This window comes from Bombus bifarius, unplaced genomic scaffold (genome assembly GCF_011952205.1).
Source record: "Bombus bifarius isolate JDL3187 unplaced genomic scaffold, Bbif_JDL3187 scf7180000008381, whole genome shotgun sequence".
In the NCBI taxonomy this organism is placed as follows: Eukaryota; Metazoa; Arthropoda; class Insecta; order Hymenoptera; family Apidae; genus Bombus; species Bombus bifarius.
In genome coordinates this window covers 70304-87012 of record NW_022884630.1, presented here as the reverse complement: position 1 = coordinate 87012, position 16709 = coordinate 70304, and the positions used below count along the sequence as shown (strand labels likewise).

Here is a 16709-nt window from a genome sequence, read left to right as displayed (position 1 = left end):
GTGTCAATGCTTTTCTCACTCCATGGTCAAATTCTCCAGAGAAAGTGTCTATTTTTTGGCAATGCGATTAAATCCCAACCCACGTAAGGCATCTTTTAAACCAGCGCCGTCCAAAATTATTTCCCGAGAGACAAATATCGTCCTCATCAACACTTTAAATGAATACCTCGCGCTTTTTATTCATTAGGATTCGAGGTTCATGTTTGACTTCTTAGGCTGCATATCCATTTGTTGCTTACCATTGCTGCATATTAATGTGGATGGGCAAATATTGTATTATTGTGTATCGAAATGTGGTCCAAAGATACAGAATTATTTGCCGGTTTTTCGTCTTTATATCAAAGTCCGTGGACATACAGAAAAGTAATGTGGTAAAGCAGTTAGGACTGATAGACAAAACAAGTGAATTATCCTTCCGTATATCCGCGGCCAAAGGGAAGGATGACGAGATATAGTCCACTCAAATCAGCCTCAAAGAAGGCCAAAATCAATTAAATTTTCTTATGCGATCTTATAGAAATCGTGTTCGGGGACAAAACCTATGTGTTTAGCACTCAAGATTTCTTGCATAAAATTTGTGAATATAAAATTTGTTAAAAAGTGTGCAAAGTTTCATCTTCAAATATTTAATATTTTGCAAAAAGCTATTTAACAACCAAAAATACAATGTTCGGAATTCGTACAGCAACTGGCGGGGGCTTTGTTTATTATCGAAAAGCTGTGCTATCATATACAACTAGAAACTAATCGATTTTTTAACTTTAAACTATTTAAAAATAGCACCAAAAATTATACATCATTTTACTTTTTTTACAAGTCTATTAACACTGATAGAACACGTTTAGATAACATAGAAGATTCATTTAGAGGATAACATTTGTGGTTAATATATATAGTATATATAATACATAATAATAATATTTAATAACAAAGTAACAATTCCATTTTTTTAATGTTCGTTATAAAAGCATATGGAGGCAATGCTAATGATTATAACCAACAATAAATTAATGGCAGAAGTAATAAATTAAGCGTAAGCAACTAAAAATTTATGTATTCTGAAATCAATTTATTTTTAAATTATGCTACTGAATTAATAAATGTTTCAATGAAGTATGCTAAATTAAGCTGAAGATCCACTAAGGTTAATTTAAGCCAATCCAAGCTCAGCCCGTCCAAGCTGCACCACGTTGAATTACCATGGTTCTTGACACAGACCCTTTGTACATATCTATATCAAAAGGTTCGTCTCCGGTTTTACAATGTACAGCAGTGCACATGCGGTTCGGGAAAGCTCCTTGAAGGGCTGCTGCGAATTTATGAAGCGCCCGGCGCATCTGAGTCATGAGATGTGCCGAACATAGTACATTATAGTGAAAAAAACAAATAGATTTGGAGTTTTCCAATTGGTAGATCATGGGTCATAAATATGTAAATTGTTCGTTATTTACGATTAAAATTTGTTATCTATTATTCATTATGCGTGTACTCATTAAACTTTTCCTTTTAAAAATTAGAGTGTTAGGTGATTAAGGAATTACAAACTATTTTCTAGATAGATAGAAATACAAAGACAAAAAATACCGCTTCATGTCTTTCCTTGTCTTTTACATGACAAAATAAAGTACGGATACGTATGCAACGGTGATACGCAATGGTGGTACGCAATGATGATACGCAATGGTGATACGCAATGGTAATACGCAACGATCATACGTAACGATGATATGCAACGATCATACGTAACGATGATATGCAACGATCATACGTAACGATGATATGCAACAAATGGATATGCACCTTTTTAGCATCGTGCGGTTTCTTTGATGACGAACGAACACATTACACGAAATAAGAGATGGGATACCGTAGTTTTATTATCGACATCTCATAGCTCGATCACTTCGAGTCGCCGGCTACCTACTTTACATACGTTCGCTCAAATCTCATCACCGCCATTGCTTGTTAAACTCTGTAGTAATTACATTTGTATCAGTAAGATATCATCTATAATACATTACAACGATGTCCAATACACCTGAAGATTCGTTATATGCCCCTAAGTCCAATGATAACCCGACATATATATGAAACATCTGCCGCAAATAGCAAATGATAAATAATAGGATGTATCCTCTAAGATCAACTACCATTGTTTCAAACAAAAGTTACAAATGTTTCGAACAAAAATTAGTTAGTTTTCAGCTCAGTAGACATTTTGATATTAAACATTTTCAAAACTCCGTTATCGATAAAAAAAATCAGTTACCGTGATTTCTCTAAATGATTTATTTTGGATTTTATAGAGTTGTAGCTAACGTCAAGATGAAATCAACGACTTACTATACTGTGAACTCATTATTATTATGATGACTTTGAACGAGGTAGTTCATTATAACGCGTACTGCAAAAGAATAATATCGTTATTGCTGGATTTTGGAAATAAACTTATTAGTTTGACAGTCTTAATTAAATTACATATTTTCTGAATTCCGCATGTAATTTGACTGAAGTAAAGTAATTCTCCACGTTGTTTCTCGTGACTGCACTTAAATTTCTGAATTCAAGGTCATCTCAAGGCCATAGCATAGTAGGCAATCGCTAAATTCGTTAGCTACAACTTAGCTACAACTCTATCAAGTTCACAACATATAATGTCATTTAAAAAAAATGAAGATGACCTTGATTTCTTGTTAAATAAAATCCTATATACTACAGAGCTTACAGCATTCTCGTAACGTACACGAATCGATTGAAACCTAAGTAAAAATCAGTAAAATTATACATGTTATAAACATATATCTAATAAACACAAACATTCAGACTAGACGCAATACCCTCCTCCTAGCATAGTGGGATAAAAATTGTTTTTTGTCCATTCTTTATTTTCAGAACTAATATCTGTATCACATACCATTGCAAAAAAATTTAGAAAACCAACGACACATAATATATGCACTACGTCCATCAACGACTCTTTTCAAAGGTAATATTAATATCATAATATTCGATTTAACCGCAGAAGAACTCAATGTAAATTTAAAAAAATTACTCAAATTCGTGCGTATTCATCACCATTACAAAGAAAATACTAAAGAAATTCCATCACGTTTTGAACTAAAAAATAAAATAAAAAAAAATAAAAATACAAAATACACAGCACGCAAAGAGAATGGATGAATGTTAAATTTTATGCATATAAATCATGTATGCAAACGAATAATATGTGTACATTGCTCAGAATTATTAAAGAATTACTACTATGAAGGATAATAATAATATATAAAGATATATAATATATAAAGAATAATAATATATAAAAGAATAAAAAATAATAATATATAAAGAATAATAATATAAATGTAAATGAAAATTTATATTTTTGTGGATGCAATTAAAGCAGTGGAATCTAAGTAGAAAATTCTTTCGCTCATTAAATAATCTAACGAATAAATTACCTCGGATGTAATTTTATATATTTTTGTATATTATATGCATTATATATATTTTTGCATTTTCAAATTTTCCATAAATGCATAAACATCTACTGGAGATAAAGACCGACCTTAAAACGATTATTAAAAAACAACTGTATACATGGATTGGTTATAAAAATTAAAGACACGTGAAAAACGATCGTCTTATTATTCTGGATAGTGCAATTCTTCATATAATGTAAGTAAAGAATATAAACTTAATAAATGGGTGTTATGATTTAAAAAAAAATTGAGAAACGCTGCTTCAAACGATTCAACTTTCTTTGAACGTTTAATAAACATTTTTCCTTCATTTAAGAGGTAATCAATCAAATCTTTCTAAAAACAACGTATTTCGAAGAAACGTCAATAAACAGTATAATTTCTATACTGCAACGAAATTAATTCAGACGAACAATCAATCTTCGTCCAATCGGTAATACGTATGTATATGTTAATCGAGATGTGTTAATAGAAAGTTCTCGTTCAAGGATACAGTTGAAGACTAGAAAAGAAAGAAAGAAGAGAACGATTCGTACCTCGCCATGGAAAGTAAAATTTCCCACTTGTATGAACGGTATTAGCTTCAACTCGTACGAATCTGGCACCACAGATCTTGGTAATCGGACGTCCAATTTTTTCTTGTTATACGTGTCCTTATTAAACAGACCACGACCCTCGAATTCTGAATTACAGAAGTCACCGCATGGTTTAACGAGCTTTTCCTCAAGACATGGCGCAAGATGATAGACCAGAAGCCCGGTCACGACCAAAGATATAAAGACAGCAGCACCAAAAAGGAAAGCGCCGCAAGGAGAGACTGTGCAACCTCTTTTACGTCCAAACGTTGTTGTGTGTGCGTCCATCATCGCCAAAACCTCGCGGGACTGGGTCATATCACGTGTAAACCTGAAACGACGAAAAGAAAGTGATAATTTTGGTCTTGATAAGCATCCGATAATACTGTCGTATATAGTGGTACTATTTTTGGCAAAATTAAGGTTAATGTTAGAGAAGAAATCTAGAATTAAAATAAAATTTGAAGGTGAAAGATTATTCAATAATTCATTATTAATAAATATTAATAAATAATTAGTAATAAATGAATACGGATATTGAGAAATATTTAGAAAATATTAAATAATAATTTAAAAGCAGTATCTTTAACTTTATGTTAAAGTTATTATTGTGAACTAATTTATTGACAATCATAAAAGATATATTTAAAATTTTAAATGTGTCATTCTTGATTGGGGTTAGGCTACTATATGTAAACTTTCAATTTTTTTTTTTGTAACTAACAATTGGTTTCTGTAACTAACAATTGACATAGACGTAAAAATATTTTTTACTTTGTATACATATAATATACCAGACAAATAATGAATTAAAGATTTACTTTATTGCATTAGAATAGAAATTTACAGCAATTATATTTATTATTGGAAATAAGGGCGATCTCACCGACTTCATGACTTTGAAATATGTTATCAAGCTCAACATTCTGAACAACACCTCTTTCGACATATGTACATTACGACATGTGATTATAAGCTAAGAAAGCAGAATCGCCAATTAGTAATGTACACAACACCTGATAATTTTAAACTGTATCAAACTATATTAATTTATACATAATTAATTTATTATTGATTAGTATTCCTTGTTCTCTTATAAGGCAATATTGAAGCTAAATTCTACATTCGTTCATACAAGCTGTATTCTGTAAAGAATATTTTGAATGCATGTATAAAGAATATTAAGAAAGATTTTCGAAATATGTATTGTATTATACAATGAATATTCGGTGTCTCGAAAATATTCAGACTCTAGTATAATTTTAACTTCTATGTTCTATATCTGAAACAAATATAGACAAGACAACAGAAATGTTTAGCAACACATTGAATGTCAGCATTACATGAATGTCAGAAAGTAAAAAGCTTTTAATTTAAAATAAACCATTTATTAAATATTTAAAAAATTATTGAAATAAAGTGAATTTTCATATCCCAAAAATGTTCAGACACTTTATAAATTGAAAAACACTAAAACAACAGTTAAAAACACTAAAATGACAATTTTTGCTAAAAATTTTACCTGATACTCCTTTTGTTCAGTAACATCTTTTAAGCAGTTTAATGTGATGAAGATTATTTTTTGTTAGTAATCGACGCTATATTTTATTCCTCAATTACTCGAGTTTATCATTTTCCTTTACTGTTTATTATTGTCTTTTACTAATTCCCCAATGCAGTTCATTCCATAGGAATGATCATAATTATGTAAAGAAACTTGTTATCTTAATTTGATAACATAAATTTTCTAATATCACCCAATATCCTTGCAACTTGAAAATGCATATTCTTCATCGGTTTATCTTGTAATACTCGGGTAACATTACATAATTAATTAACAGATTTTTTATGTTTGATACATTTTAAATTAGCGAATTTTATATTTCTGACATCTATAGACCGTATTGTAATATGTTATGTTATAATTTTTTAGAATATTTTATGTCAGTAGTCAAAAAAGGAAAACTATACTGATTTATTGTCGAAGTATTAGAACGTAAATGGAAAAAAATGAATTTTAAATTTGCGAGAATACCACAATACATTACAAATCAAAGATATTAAATTAAGTTAAGAAGTTTTTACAATATGACCGCCTCTACGGAATGGACAGAACTACAGGATTAGTAAGAAACAATAATAAACACTAAAGAAGAATGACAAATTCGTTTAACAGAAGAATAACATACATCATTGATTACTAACAAAAAATAATCTTCTACATATTAAACTAGTTAAAACATCTCTTTTTGAGGATAAGCAAAAGGGGCATCGAATAAATTATTAAACCTTTATATAAAATTGCCAGTTCAGTTTTTTAACATTAATTTATAAAATGCTCGAACATTTTCGAGACACGAAAATTCGCTTCTTCTTTCAACATTTCTTTTAATATTTGAATAACGATTTATTTTAAGGCAAAAGCTTTTTGTTTTCTGACATCTATACAGTATATTTCAATATACTACATCTTTGTTGTTTTATCTGTATTTATTTTAGATATAGAACACAGAGTTAAAGTTATGCTAATAATCGGAATATTCTCGAGTATTATTAGTAGTTGAATATTTTTATGATATAACTAATTTTTCTTCCTTCAAAATATTTAAAAACTATTTGACAGTATTATCCAAAAGTCTTAAGGCATTTACGATAATAACCTTATAATGGCAACTAATCTATATCTTTAAGAAATATTTTCATATGATGTTATACATGTAGACAGTAGATATGAATATTTAGATATTCCCTTTATGGTATTATGTGTCTGTAGTTTTATCTGGTTCAAAATTTTGTTAGATAGTAAATAAACTCCTAATTAAACATAAGATTTATTATAGAATGTGCTATGAGAAGAAAGGAAGTTCACATTATGAATAAATTACTTGAATCACTAATAAAGGGATGACACAGATATAATAAGTTTATTGAAACATTATTTAACAGGATCCTTCAAAAGGATTTGATGTCTAGCGAATAAAAGCATATTGCACAAAATATTAATCATTTCAATGATTATAAAAATGACTGTCTTAAACCATTATACATATATGTAGATATATCGGTTCTGATTGAAATAATTATGAGAACCGAACAAATATTATAACTTTTATGGATATAAGGGTTCTCGCTCATATCGATTTTGTTTTCGGTTCTTTGGTACCGATATTGCGTAAATTTCATATCGGTTATGTAACTGTCATTTTTCGGTTCTGCATCAGTTACGGCCCCGTTCTATAAGGTCATATAGTAGATATCAGCATTCTAATGCCGGTTCGATTTCGGTTCTTATTGATTCATTTATTGATTTTGCGAAAACATTGATATGTATTAAATACATATTACAAGTGTGGTATTACGTATCTTAAGATTGAAATTAAAAAATTTATTTCTATAAATTAGGAATTTTAATTGTAGTGGGGTCTCATAATTAATATATCGTTCATTATTTTTGCAATTATTTTCGAACGATATGCAGATAAAATAAATTCCCATCCCAAAAATTTATTTCGGCTTTCGGTACTACGTACGAAGTGTAAAGAAAGTAAGTATAAAGGAATCGTAGCGTTATTCTACATTGTACACTTTCGGATTGGAGGAATTTTGAAAAAGAAGTTACTGTGGCAACGACATTAACCTTGATTATTGCAACGCATTCTACTCATTACGAGGAATAGAAATTTAGAATGTCGGAAATTACCCCTTCTCTCGGAAAAACATGGTAAAATTTTAATGATTCTCAAATTAACTTTATTCGGAACAAATATATACAGGGTCATTGGTAACTGGTGGTACAAGCGGAAAGGGGGCGATTCTACGCGAAAAAAGAGGTCGAAAATATAGAATAAAAATTTTTCGTCTGAGGCTTTGTTTTCGAGAAAATCGACTTTGAATTTTCGCTCGGTACGCCTGCACTTTATCACGTCTCGTTATAACGGATCTCACTGTAGATCGTTATCTCGATGGAAAAATTAAAAAAAAATTTTTATTCTATATTTTTAATTTCTTTTTTCACGTAGAATCACCCCCTTTCCGCTTGTATCACCAGTTACCAATGACCCTGTATATTTGTACTTATATTTACATTTACTCTTAGTAAGTGAAATAAAGTGATTCGCTACTCATGGGTCACATCATTCTTTAGATCACTGAACTTCCTTCTTTGTGGAATAAGATACATCCTTCATGATTCGGTTCTATCTGTTCGATAGTAATGCCAAGTCGAGTATACTTTCTATTGCCTACGATACAAAATAAATATTTGCAAAATCAAACAGATTTTTGATATTTTATTGTGTTTTACTTAACTACGATTCCGAATACCTATCAGAATCATCATTGGCGGAAAAGAAACCGGAGTGGAATACATCGAATTAAACGTCGTTTTTATTATTGAAAGTGAAGAATTACACATAATTTTGGGGATAAGCTTGAGCGAGAAAAAGAAAACGAAAGGACAAAAAAAGGAATATGTGCAATACATAATGAGAGATTTGAAATATTAACCTGTATTAATAGATGCTACTTTTTTTACACGTCACTGGCAATAAAACCAGTATAAAGAATTTAAGCCAGCTGAAACTTTAACATTTTTTTTTTTTTTTAAAGGAAGTGTCATTTACGCCTCATGGTTTCTTTCAGAATTTTGTTTCTTATGATGCGTAGAATACGTTGCAATAATATAAAATTTTGATCCTGAACTTCAAGGTTAAGGTCATTTCTCCACTAGCTTTTTTATAAATCTTTATCTTTTATACCCTGTACATATATCGATTTCGGTTTCGGTACTCATCTATTTCGGTATAGATTTGTCACCGTAATAGCGTAATGCACAAACTTAGAGGTATCGGAATTTAAAGTCATCCCGTTCTCGATTTCGATGCTTTTCAAATATGTTGCAGAAATCAACATTTTGAAGATCTTCTTCCTACACATGTTATCCCGAGACTCTCTTAGGTTCCGAGATATCCGCAAATAATCGTCGGTACTACTACAGTTAATCCTGCTCATACCTATTTATGTCTATTTTTGATACAGCGACAAGCATAGTCGCCTCGCTCAATCTTCATTTATATAAATACAAACAAAAGAATGGGGTTAGGTCCCTTGCGACTAGTCCTACAAATTCCATCCGAATACTTTAATATCAAACATTTGTTTTCAATATTAATAGTTTTTTGTCATAAATAGGATAATAATTTCTTTTGTAAGGAATTCCATGACAGATTGATTGACGTGTTAAAAAATGTGCGGTTCTATTAAAAAGGATAAGGTTGACCTTTATACAATTCTTGAACAATTCTCACAACACATTCACAGAGATTCAAGTGACACGAGATTTACGAGGCATGTTAGAAACTTTGGTGTCGCGCGCGACACCGAACAAAGGTCAGCTTCATTTTTTTATTGGCTTTATATTAAAATGTCCTCAATGAGGACTCCTCACATTCTAGCAGCAAAACGACATTCAGCCGCGCGCGACTGTTGTGCACGCGGGTACAGCACGATATACTCCATATACTTTGTAGTTGTGCGCGACCACTGTCGCGGTGAATCGCGCCTTGACTTTTGTAGTCGCGGTAGTGCGAATGGGAATTATGCTATATACGATAATGGATTTTCTAATCGCACAACTGTGAGTCGCGTGCGATTGTAAATTGAAAAGAGGCTTAAAGAGAAAAGAGGTTAGATGTTTTTTGTCCGACCGCCGTAAGGTAAAAACCTGGGGAAATAGTGTATTTCTCTCCTAGTGGGGAAGTAGTTGTTCAAAATGTTGCTTTCTTCAACATGACTACTAAATAATTACCAACATCCGTTTTATTTGACTCTTCATAGAAAACATAGCTGGAATTTAGAATTTTAATACTATCCTATCACTAATTCTAAAATAATAAATAGTAGATGGTTATCATTATATTACAATTTAATTTTGAATGTAAATCTTAAAGTATTTAATGCTCATACTTGTAATATTTAATACATATGTATTAACAATTTCCCAAAATGAATAAGAGTGAAGGTCAGTAAGAATCGAAATCAAATTGATACATGTAAGAATACATATATCATGTATGTACGTATTATAGATTATACAATACTGCATCGTAACCAGTACAAAGCCGAAAAATAATAGTTACAGAGATATGGAACCGATATAATATCGATCTTCAAGAACTGAAACTGATGTGCGCGAGAACCGTTATATTCAGAACAGTTATAACATCTTTTCGGTTCTTTTAACTGTTTCAAGAACTGAAACCGGTATCATAACTGTTTTAATTAAACTAACTTTTTATAATAATTTTTTTGGCAAACTATGCATAATGTTTGAATTAAGTATTTAAAAAGCAACAACAAATATAAATAACTATCATCTATCTTAATATTCATTTATAAAAACAGAACATTTCCGTTTGATAGATGACCTGAAACTTTTGACATGGAATATTAATTATTTCTAGGTAATTAATACTTATTAAGTGAATTACTAATAATTTTTTAATTAAATACTTTTTAGGACTATCTGATATAAAGTAACATAAAGTAATACTTAATACTTATTAATAGAAACAAACCACAGATGCACTTCCAGTTAATAAGTGGCTAAAACTTCTGCATAGTATTGTATATAAACTTTTTAAACACTTGTATATAAACTTTTTATTTTTAAAAATTTAGAACGTTTAAACACTCATTGTTTGTCATCGAAGAAACGTGTCATTTGTTCGTAAATAATATTGATTTCAACCTGTTTATTCAAGAATTCAGTCACACGTTTTTTTCATCCTCACCGGCACGGCGCGGCGTTCCATCCTTCAGACCTACCTATATGTACACACTGTAATTAGCATCTGTGACGAAATACACGAAGGCTGTCATTGGAGCATTGTCCCGGAGAAACTTCCTCTCCGGCGTAAACAGGGTGAAGGCAAGCGATCATTAAAAGTAATTTCACGTTCAGAATAAACACGTCAAGGAAACGCGAGTTGCCTTTAAACGGACGGAAAAGTCTTTCTAATTGGCCGTCGCCGTCGCCTCTTATTGCTAACGGATCAGTTAATAGCAACTGCAACTTCTGTGAGATCGATTTATGGGAATATCGATTGATTCGGTCAATGTAAGCAATTACGACTTCATACTATCACTGTTATGATAAAATTCTGTTGTGTGAACTACTTATTCTACCATTACTACTGAACAGTCTACTATTTGGATTTTGTTGACCGAGGTTGCGTTATTCAATCGTGTGATTTAAAAATATATATGGATAATTGCGTTATAATATTGCTACTTTAAAAGCGTAAATGCTTGGACTTAAGTTGCAATACATGTATACATACGTATGTAAATATATTATTATTATGTTCGAATATTTTCATCAAAATATTTTGGTGACATAATAAAGAGTTATTCTTTCATTACTCTATTATTATTTAAACAAGTATATGTAATAAATAAAGAATTTTTGCATTCTTGTTATCTTCGTTGTAAATATATCCCTGCATAACATAATATATTTCTCTTCTCTTCACTTATATGTATATTTATTTAAAATGGCTTAAATTATATAGGTTTCTGAACATTTTTGCGACAGATTGTAACTTTCACGCCATGTGATACCGATAAACTAACATTAATCGTAAAAAAGTATCACAATATATGTATAGTTACTCCTATTAATATTCGGAAATCTTTTAGAACAAAATTATCTTTTTAAAATTGGATCAAGCGACTTAATTTCTCTCTACTCTTTTTCTTTTTGAGAAGTTCGTTACCAGATGACGTACAAAAATGTTGAAAAAAATGTAACTGGTTGAAATTGTGAACAGAAAAAGAAAGTCACTTTCTACAACTTTTTTTATTTCAGTTTATAACAAAAGCTTAAACAATATATTGTGGAGATTCATGCCAGTTATATATATGCTGAAAATTTTATCGAAATCAGTTAATGTATAGCTGTTATAGATTATAAACGATTCAGAATAATGAAAACTGCATTTGTTCACGACTATCAGTTTATAACTGTAATAAAATAAAGAATGTAAAGATCTAAGCTGTAAAGATTTCTACATTTTTGAATACATGTCGCTTGTTTCCGCATCAAACATATATATGTTTATAACTGCCATAAATCTTCAAAATGTGTTGCTTAACTTTTTATTACAGGCCTAGATAAAAAGTTGTAAAAAGCGCCCTCTACTTTCTTCTTCTCGATTTCGATCGATTGCAATTTTTTCAAAATTTTTTTATACGTCATGGAATAAATTGATCTATCTAGTTTCTAAAAAAATGTTGTCGTTTAGATCTATCACAAAAAAGTTATTCTGTTTTAAAGTGTGTGCGAATATTAATGGTAGTAACTATATATAATATACATATAATGAATATAAATATTATAGAATTAGAAGACTTAAAAGTTATCTTATTGTAGTATATTAGTAGAAAACAATGCAGAAATATAACATCATAATGCACAATCAAAATAAAGAATGAGGTTAATACATTGTTAATTACAATAACTAATATTTGATTAAAATTAATTTTAACTAATAATAAATCGACTACAGGCAGTACGGTTAAATGCTTTGACAACTAAAAGAAAGATATGATATACAAAAATTGTTCATAAATGTTTCACTTAATTGTTTCATTTAATTATTAAAAATATATTATAGTGCAGTTAAGTATAATATATTATAATAAATAGATTTCAATACATGGGCATCAAGCAATATAAGGTAACGAAATAAATGAATAAAAAATTGAATGATAGTATGTACGAGGAAATTAGTTAAAAAAATGTTCTTCATGAATTATTTTATTATATATATTTTATTATATTTTATTATATGTATATTATTATATGTGCTTTTCTGAAATGTTTAAAATTAATAATAAGGGCAAAAATTCTATCCTAATTTTGGTTTACTGTTTCCAATGTTTACAGTTTCTTGTTAATATTTTTGGATTTTCTTAACATCTAACATAGATTACAGTGTCACTAAATGATATAATGATAAACATAATATACTTTGGGTTTCCTTTGTTATGTTTGGGGTATAAATAGGGTAACCTTCAAATTATTCAAATTACATACATATTACCTTCAAATTACATACATATTTCAATACAAAGAGAAATTAAGCAATTTAGTAAAAGTACTTGTTGAATAATATTATTTCATTATTATGATATCGTTGAAGTAAAATAGAATGTTATTAATAAAGAATATTTATTAGGACACATTACAAAAATTATACTTTTAAATTATACGCGAAGATATTTCATATAATGATTATAAAAGCATAATGAATATTGTATAAAATTATTGTATTTTTAAAAATAAAAAAAAACAGAATCAGTCTAACAAGCTACATTATTCTCTTTTTGAATAAATTTGATAAAAATTAAAGAAAAACTCTGTAGGTATTACTTTTACTTAATAAATTATGCAGTATAGACGAAAAGTATAGTTTGCTTCTATTATAACTAAATATATGAAAAATTCCGAAAAAGTAACAGAAATAAATAGTTTTCAGGAACCTGTTTCGAAGATATTACAAAAATATTAATTACTTTTATTGATTAAAAGATTATGTCAAGATGAAGTTCATTAGTATTGAGATACCTGTACCTGAAAACGAGTAGTTCAAAGGTATTTCAACTTTAATTTTGTAAAACTTATCGTATGAAAGACAAGGGAAGGCGCAAGACAATATTCTTGATTTATATTGTCCTTTTTTTTTATACATCAGATTTGTAAAGATTAAAGTTAAAATATCTTCTAAACAATGTATTTTAGGATGCAAAGAAGTACTGTAATACTTTTGAAACTAAAAAAGCGGATCGATTGGTGTATAAAAAGAATATGTATTTCTGTCTAAAGGAAAACCGTTGAAAACTTGAAAAATAATGATTTTGTGGAAAAACTCACGAATCTCGATGTTCATCATTTTAAACCAAACAGCTTTGTCCTGATTTGTAGTTTGTACACACCGTGACAAAAAAGTAGCACAAGTTTCTGCAAATTTTACGTAATAAATGCATCCAATTTTGATGCTCAATAATTTTCGATGTATAATACAGTCTATTACTACAAAAGTTGAACAATAAAGTCTCATTTAACTATATAGGCATATATAAAGTAAAGAAAAAGATAGGCATATATCTGAAAAGTTGTGACAATATGTTGCACATTACATACATACATTTATAGTAATATATGTATATATATGTATGTATATAATGTTACGCTACTATATATATATAGTCTCGTGTATGACAGTTTATCTTATTGTTGGAACAGAATTTGATACTTTTCTTAAATTGGCACGTTTATAATGCCAGTTTATTGCTCCCAGTCAATTTATACTTTATTTTGTATTATTTCCTTTTGAGTATTGGAGTAAATTTTGAATTATTTGTCATTTCCTTCGTAAAATACATAAAATGTTTAAAGCAGAATATCTTATTTTTGTAATGTTAGAATTCTTCCTATTTCACCCATGATTAAGGGGTTTCCACACAGTGTGCTAAGAACTTGATAAAATAACATGATAAATGCACACGATAAATGGGAATAACAAATAGAAGATGTGCAATAATGCTTGACTTAATCACATTGATAATTTAATTTAGCAGAAAGAAATTTACAAAGCATGCATTTTATTGCATTGATTTTCAGTCTTTTTGAAATATATTTAAGTTACAAGATCTCTTCTACATTCCTACTTGTTATAGTTATAGATTGCAGCATATAATAAAAATCTTTGAATATCGAAAATAAATATATTTAATCTGCACAGATAGTAAGAACATTAAATTTTTAGGGTGTGCTATCAGCAAAAGTAACTGAAATATTAAAGAATCCAAGGTACACAAAACATCACGTTTATATGTATAGTGAATATACAAATACACATAATACACCGTATATAGTAAAAAGAGCCCAATCTTAATAATGCAATTATTTCGTTGCTTTCATTTTTCTTACAATATTAATAAAAGTTATATCACAACTATGATAGTAACAATTGAGCTTATTCACGCAGATACAAACATAGACTGCCGTAATGTTTTCTCATACCAAACACACCAGCAAATGCCTATATGTCAATTACTATGTACGAAATCTTAGCAAGAATTCTATACCGTGTCAAATGTCGCAACAACGATTATACCATTAATTCAAAATGTTCACTTGTAATGTTACTAATATAACATTTTATGCTGCTTAAAAATGTCCTAAATAATTATAAAATAATGACGAGACATTTACCCATATAGATTGGGGGATTATCAAGTAGAAAAGATGATTAAAATTTTAAATTACTTTTCAAAATTATATTTTTTCTATTTTTGTCTATAATGCTTATGCACAACGTTTCTATTCCAAATTATATTTATAAATTGTAATGTAGAATTTCATTTAGGAAAGGTGTCAAAGAACACTTCTTCCCAAATAAAATTACATTCAAGTACTATCGCCTAAACACAAAACGATTCATATAATTTTCACTTATTTCCAACAAATAAATCGATATAATTCAAACAAAAAAATTTTGTCTCATGATACAATACATGATAAATTCCTCAAATAATGTTTGTTCGTGAAAGAATTTTTAACTTTTACAACTTAATTTACTTCAACTCGCTTCAGTAACAAGAAGAATTTTTTACTTAAACTAAACCAGATAGTTCACAATGCACGACAAAAGCTTCACACAACTAAAAATATACCATATATTACTTTTATATACTATTATATATCTGCCTTATATTAAATCCACAAATCACGGTTATCTCACATTCTAGATTATAGATTTACAATAACTGACACATAATGTTTCATTTCAAAATTTACCTACCATGAACAGTAAACAGAACGATGCCTAGATTACTGAAGAGCCTGTAAATCACGTGAAATTACTCCGCAGTGATCGAAACTAATTGAAAGTTAAAATGGATACACGAGAGAAACGAATACACACGACCTTATATCACACGAAACAGCGTTCAGCGCGACAAAACTTTGAACATTAGTTTCCGACGAGGCATGCCAATTAACGACGATCATAAAGGTAGACCAGGAGAAACCGACGACGCGTCGAGAACCTGCCGCTCAACTCGATGGTTTGCGCGAGACTGTCGCGGACTGGTGCGCATTCCAGCTTCGTAACTTCCTCGGTCCTCTCTCCTTGCCATCGACGCTTCCTGCTTGGCCCGATCGATTACTCGTCGATCGCTGAATCACCTTAACCTCACATCCTCCCACCTGCATACGGTCCTTCGGATCACACGAAACCGTACAGTCGTTGTCCGTCGGATACATGAACGAGATGTCGCGCGTTTTATGATTCATCTACGAAACAATAAACTTCTATTTATCTGAACTGATTGGGATTGAACAGTTCGTATACCGAGAATTCGCTGACTCTTTGAAATTATCTACAGTCAAATAATACCATAATAATACCATGGAATAGTTTGTGTTCAAATATAATGACACGAAGAGATTTAAATATTTATCACATAAAATTTATAGAAATATATAGTGGCATGATACATACAAATATGTATTAAAATATATATAAATATACTATTATATGTGAATAAATATATATATTTATTCGTTATGTACAAATATATAATAATA

At 29.6% G+C, this 16709-nt stretch overlaps 1 protein-coding gene across 2 annotated transcripts in view; it reads right to left on the bottom strand.

The window, feature by feature from the left end:
• Positions 1–16218, bottom strand: part of LOC117212825 (aminopeptidase N) — a 49455-nt gene extending 33237 nt beyond the window's left edge. Inside the window, exons 1-2 of one of the 2 annotated variants that reach the window (XM_033457885.1) lie at positions 15922–16218; positions 4016–4385 (exon numbers count right to left, since the gene is read on the bottom strand). In XM_033457885.1, coding sequence (XP_033313776.1) covers positions 4016–4372 — 357 coding nt within the window. In that variant the 5' untranslated portion in view covers positions 4373–4385; positions 15922–16218. Of the gene's footprint in view, positions 1–4015; positions 4386–15921 lie in introns of those variants that run through there. The other variant, XM_033457886.1, reaches the window with a different exon arrangement.
• Positions 16219–16709: the final 491 nt, after the last annotated feature.